At 48.8% G+C, this 17,335-nt stretch overlaps 1 protein-coding gene across 1 annotated transcript; it reads left to right on the forward strand.

The window, feature by feature from the left end:
- Positions 1–5,963: 5,963 nt before the first annotated feature.
- LOC147960348 (uncharacterized) lies at positions 5,964–6,896 on the forward strand. The gene has a single exon (XM_087536978.1). It carries the CDS (start codon positions 5,964–5,966, stop codon positions 6,894–6,896), a length of 933 nt encoding a protein of 310 aa, XP_087393104.1.
- The last annotated feature ends 10,439 nt before the right edge of the window (positions 6,897–17,335 follow it).

Below are 17,335 nucleotides of genomic sequence, written 5' to 3' on the forward strand. Positions count from 1 at the left end.
CCGTGCCAACACCATGAACAGAAGCACTTGCGCCATTCTCCATCAATACGGACCCGTGGCCTATGACCTGGTAAGAAGGAAACAATAAAATGTCAGCACACACATGAACACCTGCACCTGTGTCCACCCACCAATCGGTGGACTGAAACACTGAAAAAACAGTAAATAAATTACCGTACCCAGGTGCACCATTCTCATTTTTGCCCACAATCATGTTGACAGACTTGGAGTCCTGTCCTGGCTTCTTGTACTTGTTAGGGCACTTGTAGGCCCAGTGTTCAATCGAACCACAAGTAAAGCAGCCCTCATCCTTCTTGTTCTTCTGGAAGGTCTTCTTACCCTTCTTCTTAAAGTAGGTATTGTGTTGGACACCGTTCTTTCCCTTGGGCTTGTGGGAGTTATGGTTCCTCTGGTTAACCATGTTGGCAACAGAAGTTCTTTCGACCCCTTTTCCGTGTAAGTCCTTTGCCCTTGAATTCTGCGCAACACTTAGATGGCCAATGACATCCTCCACGGAGAATTCACGCCTCTGATGTTTCAGAGTGGTGGCAAAGTTCCTCCGGGAATTAGGGAGCTTAGCGATTATGCAGCCCACGATAAACTTGCCCAGTAACTCGTACTTAAGAAGCTCAAGCTCCTTAACAATGCATATTATCTCATGAGCCTGCTCCAATACAGGACGGTTTTCAACCATCTTGTAATCGTGGAACTGCTCTATAATATACATCTCACTCCCGGCATCAGCGGCCCCGAACTTAGATTCGAGCGCCTCCCACAAGTCCTTGGCGACATGCACATGTAAATATGCATCGTTCAGTTTATCTCTGATCACGCTAAGAACTTCTCCGAGAAACACAACGATGGCCTCCTTAAACGGCTTCTCCTGTTTAGAAGCAATCGTTCCCGTGGAGACACCGGTGACCCAGAACACGTTCATAGCCGTGAGCCATAAAGTGGTCTTAGTCTGCCAGCGCTTAAAATACGTACCGGTAAACTTATCCGGTTTCAGTGCAGCGGCAAAGCCACTTGCCAAAAAATTCCTACACATATTAGGTTTTTGGATTGCTGAGTAAATAGGAATTTTTTTGACAAATTTAATCCATAAATAAATTCCTAGTATGGCATTGACAGAATTAAGAACATGCTGATATTGGATCACGCAAGCATATGCTACGCTAATGGCAGATACATCTACGTTTAACGCTAGCATAGCTATAACAGAAAAACAGTAGGAGCGGGATAGACGAGTTATACCCTCCAGTAGGCCATGCAGAAGCCGCCGCGGCAGTGGCGGCAGCAGCGGTGTCCTCGGCGACCTTCTTGATGGCCTCGAGCTTTTCGACGGCGACACGTTCGGCGTCGGTGGACATGGTGATGATGAGGGCGATGCAGACGTAGAGGAAGTAGCAGATCAGAAGCGAGCAGTCGCGTAGTCACTGCCCAAAAACCTATTCGCCCCTCACCCGTACAGGAACCAGAAGGGCGTGCTTTCGGAGACCTGCTCTCCCGTCGACCGTGTACGCAGCAGACGGGATGGAATCACCGGCGGCAGCAGCAGCAAGGGAACGGCGGTGGGTGTGCGCATGAGCAGATGAGATCTGTTCGTGGCGGCTAGGGTTGGGAGACACCGCACACTTATATAGGCGCAGCCGCGTGGAGAGACGTGGGCTCGACCCACGTCCGAGTCCGTGACAGCCCACGACCCGACGTCTCAGATCGCGTCCCAGCTGTCAGAAACTCTCCGTTAGTGACTGACAAAAATAAGCGCGTAGGTGTGATCTCGGCTCAATCCCACAATCCGCGTCGCGGCGGGTGCGGCACGGCGGGCGGCAGAGGAGGAGCGCACGAAGGCCTCTTCTATTCTCAAGCTCCAATAGCATGTGAAAGAACATCCCTTATAAAGAGGTCCAACTCCTCTTCCACTTCCGGAGTGAGACTAAACTTCCCACCTCCACCTACCTAGTGCCAATAAACCCACATGAGCCCTTAGAGATTTTCATAAATTGTATATGGGCCTAAAGCCCATCTCAAATTTCAGCAACCTAGCCACACCCAATGACAAAAAAGAATCAGGTACACAGATACCAAAAGTCTCAGCAATAATTGACCAAAATAAGCATGAAAGGGCGAAATCACTAATTAAGAAGTACTTGTTGCAAAGAACACTCCACTTTTCAGGTCGTGACAAGTGGCGCACATGCAGTGCGCCACTTGTGGCACCCTGGGAGTTTTTCCGTTTTTCGTAGATCCATTTATTGAAAACGTTTTATCTTTTAAACCGTGCGTCCAAATCTCGAACCATTTTCACCATTGCATTCCTCGCGTCAAGATCTTCCAAACTAGATCCCATGTTGATAGATTTTGACGAACTATATTTTTCACGAAAAAACCGGACGAAAAAACCGAACCGGGAGCATGGATTTTTTCCTTTACCGAAAGAGGCACGCCCGTGCCTCTCGCGAAATCACAACCGTACCTCTCGTGGAAGCAAAACCGTGACTCTTGTGGAAGGAAAAAAAACAGCAAACGCGTTTTTTTCTGTTTCCGAGAGGCACGGCCGTGACTCTCGTGAAAGCACAACCGTGCCTCTTGTGAAAGCAAAACCGTAACTCTCGCAAAAGAAAAAAAACAGAAAACACGTATTTCTTTCTTTTTCTGAGAGGCACGGCTGTGACTCTCGCGAAAGCACAGCCGTGTCTCTCGTGGAAGCAAAACCGTGACTCTCGTGAAAGAAAAAAAAACAGAAAACGTGTTTTGTTTTTCCCTTTCCGAGAGGTACGGCCGTGGCTCTCGCGAAAGCACGACCGTGCCTCTCGCGGAAGCAAAACTGTGACTCTCGTGAAAGAAAAAAGAAGAAAACACGTTTTGTTTTTCCCTTTCCGAGAGGCACGGCCATGACTCTCGCGAAAGCACAATTGTGCCTCTTGCGGAAGAAAACCGTGACTTTCACAAAATAAATAAAAAAAGAAAATATGTTTTCTCGCGCAAAAAAAAAATTTCCAAAATTTTTTTTGATCGAAAAGCTAAGAATGATCGGGGAAAACCCAAAACGTTGAAAAAACCCGAAAAAAACCATTTAAAAAGCTGAAAACGCGTGCGAAAAAATTAAAAAAAAACAAAATCCGGAGGGAGCGTCCACAGCGCGACACGTGGCGAATGGCTGAGAGCACGCCAAGTGGCGCTGATCGTTGCGACGCAAAATAGAAGTTTTTAGAAACCCCCGCAAAAGAAAGTTTTTTAGAAACAATGTTGTGTTGTGGACGATTGGCCGTTGGATCTAACTTAGAGCATCTCCAACAGGTGCGGCAAAAGACGCGCCCGCGCGGTAAAATTTGGGTTTAGCGCGCGCCGGCTGGTTCCGCGCGCTCCTGCGGTGGCGGGAAGTTACCGCGCGCGGGAGAAAGCGGCGCGCGGCGCGGTAGATTTGGCGCGCCGCTTCGCGCGCGCCTATAAAATGCCGCGCTCGCCACACGCACAGTCACAGCCACGCGCCCTCCCCTCGCAACCTCGCCGCTTCGCCGCTTTCCGCGCCACCATGCCGCCGCGCCGCCGGGGTTCGTTGGGCTACCGCGGCATCCACGAGCGCCCAACGGCTGGTACTCCGCCGAGATCTGGTCCGGCGACGTATGGCTCGGCCTCGGGTCGTTCCGGAGCGCATATGAGGCGGCCCGCGCGTACAACGCGGCGGCGTGGCGGTTGGATAGGGCCCGGACGCAAATGAACTTCCGGGACGTCTTCACGCGCGAGCAGGCGCAGCGCGTCGCCCCTCCGCCGCATCTCATCACCGACATGGACCGTGCCGACCACGCTCGGCGCTGCCGCCGCCTCCTCATCGCCGAGGAGGATGAGCGAGCCATGGCGGAGTGGCGCTGTCGCCACCCGGATGACGTCGCCAACGAGCATGCCTACTGGGCGGAGAGGACGGCAAGGAGCCGCGCGGAGCGGGCGGGCCGGCGTCGGCGGAAGGCATTGGCGAATGCGCAGTCCGATATCGTTGTAGCAGGTGGGAGATCAATCTTCACGTCAGACGATGAACGTTGGGACGACATGTGGCTCGATACCTCGGACAACACCGACGAGGATGATGATGGTGATGATGGTGGTAGAGACTTGGAGTAGTTTCTATCTAGTATGCCGTAGTAGTTTCTATCTAGTTCCACCGTAGTTCTATCTATCTATGCTTTTGAGCTATCTATCTAGTTGCACCGATGTAAAATATCTTTATATCGTTTTTTATCTATGCAATTTATCGTTTTTTATCTTTTTTATGCTTCCGAAAATGTTGTGCGCGCTTTATTTCTGCGCGCTGCTGGAGCGGCGCGCGCGGCTGCATTTTAGCGCGGCTGCTGGAGCCAGCGCTGCACGCCGCGCCAAACCAGACGATGCGCGCGCGGCATATCTGTTTTTTACGCGCGGCGCGACCGGCGCCTGCTGGAGATGCTTTTAGCGCTGGGCTACAGCCCGCAAGCCCAAAAAAGGCTGAGCACACGGCAACGGCATCAGCCACCTTGAAATACTCTCGCTTTGGCGCCCAACGCAACCAACAGCTTTCGCTTGTCCTCGCCGGAGCCCCAGTAGGCCAAGAAATCAAGAATTCATCCTCCCCGCCTCCACCGCACCCCGCTCCTGCCCCCCGCTGGTACGCCGCCGGCGAGCGATGGACCAGTTCCAGGATGGCCACCACGTGCGGCTGCGAAGCCGCGTCCACGACACGTACCTGCACGCCGACAAGGACCGACATGGCGTCTCCCTAAACGGGCGCGGCGAGTCGATGAATGCGACGTGGGTCGTGCGCATCTACCGCGGCGGCGGCGGTGCCGTTTACTTGTTCCTCCACAGCGCCGCCTGAGGCCGCTACCTCACCGCCACGTACGCGCCGGCGTCGCACGGGCACTCAGCGCGACTACGACCGACGGGAGGTGAAGGCCATCATGCGGCAGGCCTTCGGGGCGAACGCCGGGAACAACGTCCTGCTCCGCAATGTCGCCGGCCGCTACCTCCACGCCAACGGGTCGGGGGGCTACCTTTGCTGGAACAACGGCGTCAGCATCGACGACTTCGACAACGTCAGCACGATGATGCACTGGGTCGTGGAGCCTATCCGAGGATCGCCTCACCTTCCACGTCTGACGGAGGTGAGTTCGTCATGCCCACTTCTCGATTCTTCAGACATGTTGAAAGTTGAGGTCACCCTCTGGATGTTGGCCACAAGAGTGGAGCGGTGAAAGTTGAGATTAGGAATTTAGGATTAGGATCAGTTCGTACTAGCCCTAGGGTGGATGCTTCCGTAAGTGTGTTGTTTCTCTTGTACGTAATACATGCACAGAACCCGTGTTTTTTACTCTCAAGTCTCAATCCTAATACAGAAGACGCACAGCTTGTGTGTTCCTGAAAAAAAAAGAAAAAAAAGAGCGAATTGGATTCTTGGTTGTCGTTAATTTGCGTTCGAATTCAACCGCGGTGGTTACATTTGGGTTAATTTCATCATCTAGGCACAATCATTAGTTATGTTCTGTAGGATGTCATGTTGGTTTTGATCTGACGGCTTAACATGCCAGTTAGATCTATTAGTCTAACAGAAAAAAAAGGGAAAGATAACGTTAAAGAAAAAAGCCCCACGTACCAACGTACGTGGGCTTTTTCTCCCAACTAAGGCGCCCTGATCGGGGGCACCCAAACCAACTGATGGTTTAGCTCCCCTGTCGCCAACGCTACATAAAAGGGGGTACGGGAGAGGGTTGGCAGCCTGCGCAATCACAATTTTCGTACGGTTTCACTCCCCTCCCGATATTCTTTCACCCCATCCGATCGAGGGGAGCGCTGCAGCGACGGGAAGACCTACTCCAGCTGCCGCTGTTGTCCCCGGGCAGTGCCGGTGGCGTCCTGAGGGCACCAAGACGTTGAGGAGGACTGCTACCTCGACTACATCACCCCTGCGTCACGCCTGCATCGAGCAGGCAATCATGTCCACTGCCGTGACATGTTGCGCTCCATTCCGGTCCGACACGATCGAACCACTTACGGGGAGTAACTTCCCTCGTTGGAAGTCCCAAGTCGAATTATGGTTGGGTTGTAATGAATTTTACTATGCCTTGAGGGAAGAAAAACCTGTGGCACCTGTTGCAGATGCTACAGGGTATGCAGAACTCAAGAAGAATTATGATGTTAAGATGGAAAAGTGGAACAAGTCCAACCATATTGCGCTTCTCATCATGAAAGCGACAATATCGCCAGACATTTCTGAAGCACTCCCTAAGAAAGACACTGCTAAAGAATTCCTCACTGAAATGGAGGAGCAATTTAAAGGCTCCGACAAAGTGTATGCTCATGAGCTTTTTGCTAAACTTCTTCAGAAATACACTATTGACGGAAACGTTAGGCAACACATATTGAGGGTGGTAAATGCTTACACCAAACTTAAGGCTTTGGAGTGTTCTTTAAGTGAAGCCCTTCTTGTCATAATTATTCTTAAGTCTCTTCCAGAAGAGTTTGAACAATTTAAGGTCAATTATAACTCTCTAAAGGAAAAATGGCCACTCTCTGAGATGACCGCAAGGATCGTCCAGGAGGAAGAGAGGATCATGAGGCAGAAGAAAGACCATGTTTTTCATGTTGGCTCTAACATGAGAAAGCATGACGGGCAAGGTTTTCCCAAGCCTCAGAAAAAGCAAGTCAAGAAAGAAGGCACTAAGCCATTCAACCCTAAGGCATTCAAGGGTAAAGAAGCCGGCAGTTCTTCTTCTGCTCCTAGCAGCTCCACTGCTGGAGAAAATGCTTGTAACTTCTGCAAAGAGGAGGGACACTATCAAAGGGATTGCCCAGGCTTTCTAAAATGGATGAACAAAAGAGGGATTCGTTATGGTCCAAACTATAAGAGGAGGAACAAGAAAGCTTAAGGTTGCGAACGGAGTTGAGGCCGATGTTGAAGCTGTGGGATCTCTCACGTTGGAGCTACACACTGGCCACACTCTTAGGTTGAATAATATTATTTATGTGCCTACCTTAAGTAGGAATTTGATTTCAGTTTCTCGTTTAGATGATGATATGTATGAGTGCCATTTTGGTAAGAAACAATTTGCTTTGATCAAATGTAATAAGAATGTAGGCATCGGTGTTAGACGAGGCCAACTATACATGTTATCTCTTAATAATGATTCAGTTATGCATGTGAGTGATGAAATTAATGTTGAGAAGAAATGGAAAGGAGTTAGTAATTCTTCGAAATTGTGGCATTGTCGTTTGGGCCACATTTCGAGGGGGAGAATGGAATGCTTAGTTAAAAATGAAATACTCCTCCCATTAGACTTCTCAGATGCAGACAAATGTGTCGACTGCATTAAAGGAAAATTTGCAAAAACAATTAAGAAAGGAGCAGTAAGAGCCACGGGGGTTTTAGAATTAATTCACACCGACATATGTGGACCCCTTAATGTTAAGTCTGTAGATGGTTTTGATTCATTCATTACATTCACAGACGACTTTTCCCGCTATGGATATATTTATCCCATACGTGACCGATCGGAAGCTTTGGAGAAATTCAAAGTCTATAAAGCGGAGGTTGAAAATCAACTGAACGTGAAAATCAAAGTTGTACGGTCTGATCGCGGGGGAGAGTATTATGGTAGGCATGCTCCTTATGGGCAGATTCCTGGACCTTTTGCCAAGTTCTTATCTGAAAATGGAATCATTGCTCAATACTCAATGCCTGGTGAACCACAACAAAATGGTGTGGTCGAGCATCGCAACCGCACCCTTATGGATATGGTGCAAAGCATGCTTAGTCACTCGAGTTTACCAGTAAGCCTTTGGATAGAGGCATTAAAGACAGCTGCATACATACTAAATCTTGCTCCAACTAAGTCAGCACCGAACACACCTTACGAGATGTGGGCGGGAAAGAAACCGAGCTTGAATTACTTACGAGTGTGGGGTTGCCCTGCTGAAGCTAAAGTTTTCAATCCACAACTTAAGAAATTGGATCCAAAAACAGTTAGTTGTTTCTTCGTTGGATACCCTCATAGGGGAAAGGGATATCGTTTTTATTGTCCAAGTCATACCACCAAGTTTGTGGAGACTAGACAAGCGGTATTTTTTGAGGATAATAAGGTCACTAAGTTAAGGGAGATCGATCTTGAGGAGAAGCGGGTTTGTGCACCATCCCCGATTATCCAAGAGATTGTTTTTCAATACGAAGAAATGTGACAACTGATGATCCTGAATCTCATGGTTTAGTTTCTCAGTCAAATGGTGATCCGGAGACTAATAATGAAAATCCAGACACAAATGAGGACCACCAGGAAAATAATGATTCACAAAATGATGATGTACCACCACCACCTCCTCCTGTGGGTAGACCACGGCGTGAGAGGAAGAAAGCCATATCAGACGACTATATCACTTTCATGATTGAGGAAAGGTGGAGGATCCAACCTCTTATAAGGAGGCCATTGAAAGCGAAAATTCGTCCAAATGGTTGGTTGCCATGGAAGACGAGTTGAAATCTATGGGCTCAAACGACGTATGGGACCTAGTAGAAGTTCCCGATGGAGCTAAGAAAGTAGGCTGCAAGTGGGTCTACAAAACCAAGTATGATTCCAAAGGGAATGTCAAACGGTTCAAAGCAAGGCTAGTGGCAAAAGGGTATACACAGAGAGAAGGCATTGATTATAAGCAAACCTTCTCTCCTGTGTCAACCAAGGATTCTTTCAGAATCATAATGGCATTAGTATCTCATTACGACCTAGAACTACACCAAATGGATGTTAAAACGGCATTTCTAAATGGTGGCTTAAAAGAAAACGTTTACATGGCTCAGCCAGAAGGCTTTGTTGTGGAAGGGAAGGAACATTTGGCATGTCGTCTAAAGAAATCGATTTATGGCTTGAAGCAAGCTTCAAGAGAGTGGTACCTCAAGTTTGATACAATTATCAAAACTTTTGGTTTCACCGAAAATGTTGTGGACAACTGCATATACGTTAAGTTTAAAGGCAGTAGGTTCACATTTTTAGTCCTATACGTTGATGACATATTGTTGGCATGTAGCGATAAGGAAATGCTGCATGAGACCAAGAATTTTCTGTCATCCAGTTTTGATATGAAAGATCTTGGTGAAGCCTCGTATGTCCTCGGCATCGAGATTCATCGAGATAGGTTCAGAGGAACGTTAGGACTATCTCAAAAGGCATACTTTGAGAGAGTACTGAAAAAAATTCAATATGCATAAGTGCTCATCCTCACCTGCTCCTATAGTTAAGGGCGATAAGTTTGGGACATTTCAATGTCCGAGGAACCAATGTGAAACTGATCAGATGAAGTCGGTTCCTTATGCTTCAGCTGTCGGAAACATCATGTATACTCAAGTGTGTACACGCCCAGATTTATGTTTTGTAACCGGGATGCTTGGCAGATACCAATCAAATCCAGGACCGGACCACTGGAAGGCCGCAAAGAAAGTCTTGCGTTATATGCAAGGAACTAAGGATTTCATGCTTACATATAAAAGAACTGATAACCTAGAAATTGTTGGTTATTCAGACTCTGATTTTGCCGGGTATGTGGATAGTAAGAGATCCATGTCAGGTTATATATTCACACTCGCGGGAGGAGCTATATCGTGGAAAAGCTCCAAACAAACCTTAACTGCTGGATCTACGATGCAAGCAGAATTTGTAGCATGTTATGAGGCCACCGGGCAGGCTGTATGGTTAAAGAATTTTATTCCCGGACTTAAAGTGGTTGACAGCATATCTAAACCAATTTTATTATACTGCGATAATGAACCCGCAGTTTTCTACACGAGTAACAACAGGTCAAGTGATGCTGCGAGACACATTGACATAAAGTATCGTGTTGTGAAAGATAGAATCCAGGATCAAACAGTTGATGTTAAACACATAAGAATGAAGCATATGCTTGCGGATCCGCTAACAAAAGACTTACCACCCAGTATTTTTCGTGAGCATGTTGCCGGCATGGGACTACTGGAAGCCTTATGATTCTGGAATAAGAGGACCATTAAAATGAACCACTCCCCAATTAGCAAAATATTTTCCATTTCGAAATAGGCGGGTGTGCTATAAGTGTTGAGGTTCCATGGCGTTTCGAGTTGTTGTAACACCTCACTTTGGTACATCATTCCTATGTAGAATGGGCGAATGAAGTTAAGCCTAACGATCAAGGGGGAGAATGTTGGTTTTGATCTGACGGCTTAACATGCCAGTTAGATCTATTAGTCTAACAGAAAAAAAGGAAAGATAACTTTAAAGAAAAAGGCCCCACGCACCAACGTACGTGGGCTTTTTCTCCCAACTAAGGCACCCTGATCGGGGGCACCCAAACCAACTGATGGTTTAGATCCCCTGTCGCCAGCGCTACATAAAAGGGGGTACGGGAGAGGGTTGGCAGCCTGCGCAATCACAATTTTCGTACGGTTTCACTCCCCTTCATCACCCCTGAGGGCACGGGAGAGGGTTGGCGTCCTGAGGGCATCAGAACGTTGAGGAGGACTGCTACCTCGACTACATCACCCCTGCATCACGCCTGCATCGACAGGCGATCATGTCCACTGCCGTGACATGTAAAGATTCCCTAAACCTTCTCTGTTCATACTTTTTAGGTGATCTAGATGCAATCAGTTCCTGCTAATGGTATCCCAGAGATGCATAATTAATCCAACATGTCAATCTTCCCTGTTTCTTTTGCTTTTCGATTATTGTTCCGCGTTCGATTGAGGAGTCCTTGCCATTTGTTCGTTTCTCAGGTTCAGGTTAAATGCGAATGGCCGCAAGCAAAGGTACCAGGGAACAGTGCTGCCCAGTCGTCAAGGTACAAATAAATCTTACACAGTTCCTCATACAATCGTTAGTCCGATAATATGGTGATAATGCCTCAGAATCTCTGATGAAAGTGAAACTTTATGTAGATTTTGCCACGAGCTTGTTTTTGGAAATATTCCAGTTTTTCATCTCAATTTGCCCTTTTTTTTCAGCTACCTGACCACTGATGGCACAGACTATGAAGGTCCTACATCTAGTAATTTGGCCAAGAGCGGGAAGGGAAGCCAGCAGTCGCCGAAAGGGAGTCCACTCTGTAACTGCCATTGCAGTGAATGCGCACTACAGAAGGTATGATCAAGGTTTCACTGCACCGTAGCGTAATATCTGTTGTGCTTGTGATGTATCGTAAAGTTCTAGAGCTGTGTTCTTCAGCAGGTGAAGGGCAGTGAGGGCAGCTGGGGCACTAAGAGCAAAACCTGCTCAAGTTCAGCAAGACGGTATTACTACCCTGAAACTCATTTTTAATTTCTTGTCTCTAGTGCTATAGTCTGCCTGTACAGACTGGAATTCTGAATACCAGTTTCTATTACTACTGGAAAATATCCCGACAGTCTCGCATTTTTGCGACTTTGCGTGCAAATCTTAGGGAAGATTTTGACTAATAGAGGGCCAAGAGTAAAACTCCCTCCGTTCTGATTTACTCGTCACGGTCTTAGTTCAAATTTGAACTAAAACCACGACGAGTAGATCAGAACGGAGGGAGTAGTATTTCTTGGTAAACAAATAGATACTAGGATATTTCTCATCAAATATCTAATAATAGTATTTTCGCTTGACCAATCCTAACATTTATTTCTGTACTATAAAGTTCAAGGTTAAATGAGTATGACTGAACGTTTCCACCAGTGTCATGTATTTCCAAAAGGGGGTCGTCAGGCATAGGCTAGAGACTTTTTTAATTCAATACTATTATTCTACTTTGCAGAAATCTGAAGAACAAGATGAATAGTTTTTTTTACAGTTGGTAGAAACTAATTAAGGATACAGCCTAAGAATTGAAATTTTGTAGGGAGAAAGAGGGTGTGACAGTCTCTTCACAGGAGGAGCAGAGAAGCCAAACTGAACTTGAAACTTCAAGAGGTATGATACCTAAAGAAGAGGCTAGTCTTCTGTTTTTCACTGTGTTGTCTATACTGCAAAGTTCAGGTAGCTTTCATGCCTGTAGATGGCTAATATAGCTGATGTGAAGCTTGGTAGCTTAGGAGCACTGTGAGGTGGTGTTGGAAACCTGTGCAATACACGCCTTAGAAAATAGCTGTCGAATTAGACGAATTATCTGCTCCAATTAGTCTATCCAGTTATCCTATGCCTTTCCATGATGTAGGGCAATGTAATTAAGGGGTTCTACAGGAGAGCAACATCTTTTATTTCGTGTTTGAGTTTTCTCTGTCATTCTATAGGAGACCTTGGACTTCACTAAAAAAGAATTTGGTTACACATTGTATATGCGATTAATTTCTCTGTCTACTTCTCTTGCACTTATCCAGTACTCAACCCTTTCGTGTATGCAATTCTTCTAGGATACAACATTTATCAGGAAAGAGCCTGTGGCTCGAGGTTCTGGGAGTTCAATAAGCCTCCTGAAGATGTTCCTGGCATAAATCCTCCTGGATTTTTTAGCCCTCATCCCGTTTGGGAAGGGTTCGCTGTGCCAATGGAAAGAGAAGGCCGTGTAGATTCTTTTTACTGTATGCACTGCAGGAAGGTGCTCCCGAGGAGGGCAGATGTTGCTGTAAAACACATGGCTATCAGGAAAGGCAGTAAGATTACCGAGAATGATAAATGGGAGCTGATAACGAGCCCCCTCCCCGCGAGTCCCAGCCCCCCTTCCCCCTCGCCGCTGCCGCCGGCGGGTGCGGCCGGGCGTTGCCCGCGCGGCGCCCCGCAGTCCGGCGGTGACGGCCCTCCTTCTTCCCCCGTCGCTGGACCCCGGCTCGGGCGAGCGGTCCTGGCGGCGGAGCCCTTCGGCCGGCGGCGTTCCGGCACGGATCTGGACGGCGACGGTGCGGAGGCGTTGCCCCTTGGCGGCGGTGACGGCCCATGGCTTGCAGCGGCCGGCGGCGCCCGGCTGGCCCAGATCTAGGCCCTACGGGCCTCATCTGGGTCGGGGCGGGCCTGCTGGGTGGCCGCAGTGGGTTGTTCTCCGGTGGTTCCGGCGAGCTCCTCGCGACAGGGACGGCGACTGTTGTGCCGCGACTGCTGCAGCACGGCGGCGGAGCTTCACGGGCCCACGGTGGGCCTGGCCGGACAGGGGATATGGTATGCCTCTGCTGCTATGCCTGGTCTGCTACCGCCTAAGCCGGTGGAGGTTGTTCCCTCCCTCGTGGCTGCGGTGCTACCAGTCCTTGTCTTCGGATGTCTCGTTTGGATCCGGCCGGCCTCGCTTCGTTGGCCGTGGTGAGACGACGGCGGTGTCTTCGTGACTGTTGGCGCATGTTGGTGGGTGGCGGGTGTGGTGGAGCCGAAGGTTGGTCCTGGGTGGTGGGCGCGAGAGGTCGGGAGAAATCCATGTCGGGTCTGGCCGGCACCAACGCGGTGACGTCTGCGGGTGCCGCCATCCTTCTTGAAGGGTGTCGGGTGACCCTCTCCCCCCTCTACCCTCCGTGTACCGGGAGAAATCCTAGGATTCGTCCGGGCAGCAGCGTCGTCATCGTCGCATTCCTTCTTGAAGGTGGTGCTTGGTTCACGGCAACTCGGTGGGTTTGGAGCGTGGTGGTTATCTTCGGTGGGCGCAGCGGTCGCGGTGTGCCCTAGCTTTTGTTGATCCGGCGTTGTTGGCATTTCTTCTCTTATTTTCTCTTGTTATTTCTTTTGGGCGTGTTTGTGCTGTTTGCCCCAGCGTTGATCGGAATATTGCATCGGGTGGTTGCTATATCAATATAGTGGGGCAGAAGCCTATTTCGGTACAAGGGTGAAAGCTTACAGAGAAAAGAGAGACAATTTGAAAGGAAAGCTAAGGCCAAGATGCGATAGTGTTAGAGGTATCCCTCAACCTGTCCATATTCCTATTATGTGTGGAATATTACCTTGTAAGACTCGTTTGCTCTTTTGTTCCCTTTTTTCACTCTTCTGCTCTGTACCTTTTTCATTCTCTGTAATACATTTTCGTCAAAAGAAATTAGATTACATTGTACTGACTGGAATACTTTCGACAGCTGTGCCAAGCTATGGGAGGGCAGATACAGAAAATGGTGCTGATCCACCCTCAGTTAGTTCTGTTCATGGAGATCCAGCTGAATCTTATCTTGGGTAAGTACTTCTTGTTGTTTAGCCATCAAGTACAAACCATTGGATGCAATGCCCAAAATGATAAATCATGAACATTAAAATGCATCGCCAATCTAATGTTATTTATATTGACTGCATAAGAAATGGTTAACTGAGACCAGATGGCAAACTAAAGTAACTTTGATACACATGTATGCATTCGAATACTGAAATTCACAATTCAAAGTATCATTGCGGACCGTAATTAGGTTTGCTTAAGATGTCAATTGCAAGGTTTAGATTTTCTATCAGCTATGTCCATCTTTGTTTGTGTGTATTGAAGATGCCATTTAGGTACTAAAATGAAGATTTTTATGCTTCAGTGATCATATTAGCAGTGGTGGAATTAAGAGGGACGAGCAAGCACTTAACAGTGAAACATGTACGGTTGTTGTATAAGAGCATCTATAACCGGACTCCTCAAATCCCCTGTACATTTGGACGAACAGCCCGGTCAGTGACCGGTCTCAAAATCGTGACCCAACCGGGTGCCTTAAACTCGCCCTATACATCCGGGCTGGCATCCCCCATATCCAGCCTAAATCTAGGGCGGATATGGGACCATTCGCAATGTCGGGTCCGGCTCACCTACTGCAGTCTCACATATATTTGTTCTCATCCGCATCTCGGTCCAAACCCTAGCCACTCCACTCCACTCGACCCCCCTCCCCCCCCCCCCACCCCAAACTCCCTTCCGGCGATCTCTGGTCTTCTCCGGCATGACGGGCAGCGGACCCAACTCTGAGATTCCCTGATCTGTGGACTGGGACCTCGTCCCATGCGAGCCTGAGGAGGAGATGGCCATCCACATGGCTCTCCGCCACTCCCAGGAGGAGCCCGCCCGACCACGATCAGACTCGATCTGGCGGGAATCCATTGTGTCCGCACAAATAACGTTTGGATCTGGATGCGGTGCGGTCCATCTAGCGCCCCAATGCTGGGGCGGCGGCGCAACCCCTCCAGTGGTGTGTCTTCCCCGTGGCGACGAGTTCCGAGTCGGAGGTAAATAGCGGCATGCTTGGTCCTGGCCCGTCCGCTGTTATGGCACGACGTGTCCACCGTGTTGGGTAGATGGCTCGGGAGGCAGCTGCAGCCCTCGCGGCCGAGGCTGCGGAGGCGGAGTCGCACGCCGCTGCAGAGCCACTACGGGTGACCAGCACCCACCAACGCTATCGGCAAGTCATAGAGTTGTCACGCTCCAGACATGACGAGTCTATCATGGACCTCACCTCGACCGGCGACGTCAAGGCCATGGGCTCTGACAAGTAAGAGTAGGGCATAGGAGACGTCGGTGCCTCGTGTCCCATGTGGGGTAGTTCAAGTTCCATGCCCGACCGTATCTCGCCAGCAATCGGACCTTCACTTCCCTGGTCTCACGACTGCCAGACATACACGGACGGGAACATGTGCTTGGAGGCGAACGAGTGCTAGCGAAGATTTATACTAGGTTTATGTACGGGCTTGGTACTCTCGCCTCAGTGATCGACTCCATCAGCTTGGGTTTCACACGTCCAAGGCTGACACCTCCTTCTTCATTTTTCGGCAAGGAGCCGTGCTCATTTACATGTTTTGTCTATGTCTTGGGAAAGTTGCATGGAAAACAAAAAAAATTCTATGCACACGCAAGATCTATCCATGGATATGCATAGCAACGAGAGGGGGAGAGCGTGTCTACGTACCTTCTTAGACCGTAAGCGGAAGCGTTTGACAACGTGGTTGATGTAGTCAAACTTCTTCGCGTTCCAACCGACCGAGCACCGAACGTAGGGCACCTCCGCGTTCAGCACACGTTCAGCTCGATGGCGTACTCCGCCTTCTTGATCTAGCAAGACGACGAGGTAGTGGATGAGTTCCGGCAGCACGACGGTGTGGTGACGGTGACGGTGAAGTAATCTCCGCAGGGGTTCGCCTAAGCACTACGAAAATATGACCGAGGGAGTAAACGGTGGACGGGGGCGCCGCACACGGCTAAGACAATGTTGTCTCATTGTGTGGCGCCCCCTCCCCATGTATATATAGGTGGGAGAGGAGAGGGGTCTGCCAGGGCAGCCAGAGCGCGCCCCTAGGGGCTGGCCGCCGGCCCTAGGGTCCTGCCCTCCCGCGCCCCCCTTTCCTTGTATGGACAAGGGGGGAAGGAAAGAGGGGGGAGAGGGAAGGAAGTGGGAGTCCAACTCCACACTTTCCTTTCCTCCTCCCATTTCCTTTCCCTTCCTTTAGGCCGGCCCTATAGAGGGCGCACTAGCCCCTTGTGGGCTGGTGTGTTCCCTCACTTGGCCCATAAGGCCCATATCTTTGTCGGGGATGCCCGAAACTCCTTCTGGTGACCCGATAAGTACCCGATACCCTCTGAAACACTTCTGGTGTCCGAATACCATCGTCCTGTATATCAATCTTGACCTCTCGACCATTTCGAGGCTCCTCGTCATGTCCGTGATCTCATCCGGGACTCCGGACAACATTCAGTCACCAAATCATATAACTCATATAACATTATATCGTCAACGAACGTTAAGCGTGTGGACCCTACGGGTTCGAGAACTATGTAGACATGACCGAGACATCTCTCCGGTCAATAAACAATAGCGGAACCTGGATGCCCATATTGGCTCCTACATATTCTATGAAGATCTTTATCGGTCGAACCGTTATGACAACATACATAATTTAGTTTGTCCATCGGTATGTTACTTGTTCGAGAGTCAATCGTCGGTATCTTCATACCTAGTTCAATCCCGTTACTGGCAAGTCTCCTTACTCGTTCTGTAATACATAACCTCGTGACCAACTCCTTAGTCATTTGCTTGCAAGCTTATGATGTGTATTACCGAGAGGGCCCAGAGATACCTCTCCGATACTCGGAGTAACAAATCCTAATCTCGATGTATGCCAACTCAAGAAACACCTTCGGAGATACCTGTAGAGCATCTTTATGATCACCCAGTTACATTGTGATGTTTGATAGCTCACAAGGTATTACTCTCGTATTCGGGAGTTGCATAATCTCATAGTCGAAGGAATATGTATTTGACATGTAGAAAGCAATAGCAATAAAATGAATGATCATTATGCTAAGCTAACGGATGGATCTTGTCCATCACATCATTCTCCTAATGATGTGATCTGTTATAAAATGACAACACATGTCTATGGTTAGGAAACCTTAACCATCTTTGATCAACAAGCTAGTCTAGTAGAGGCTCACTAGGGACACGGTATTTGTTCATGTATTCACA

Source organism: Triticum urartu, chromosome 7A (genome assembly GCF_056163025.1).
Source record: "Triticum urartu cultivar PI428250 chromosome 7A, HENAU_Tu73, whole genome shotgun sequence".
Lineage (NCBI taxonomy): Eukaryota > Viridiplantae > Streptophyta > Magnoliopsida > Poales > Poaceae > Triticum > Triticum urartu.

Coding starts and splice junctions, on each gene's coding strand:
- LOC147960348 (XM_087536978.1), top strand. CDS start 5,964: ATGTCCACTGCCGTGACATGTTGCGCTCCATTCCGGTCCGACACGATC.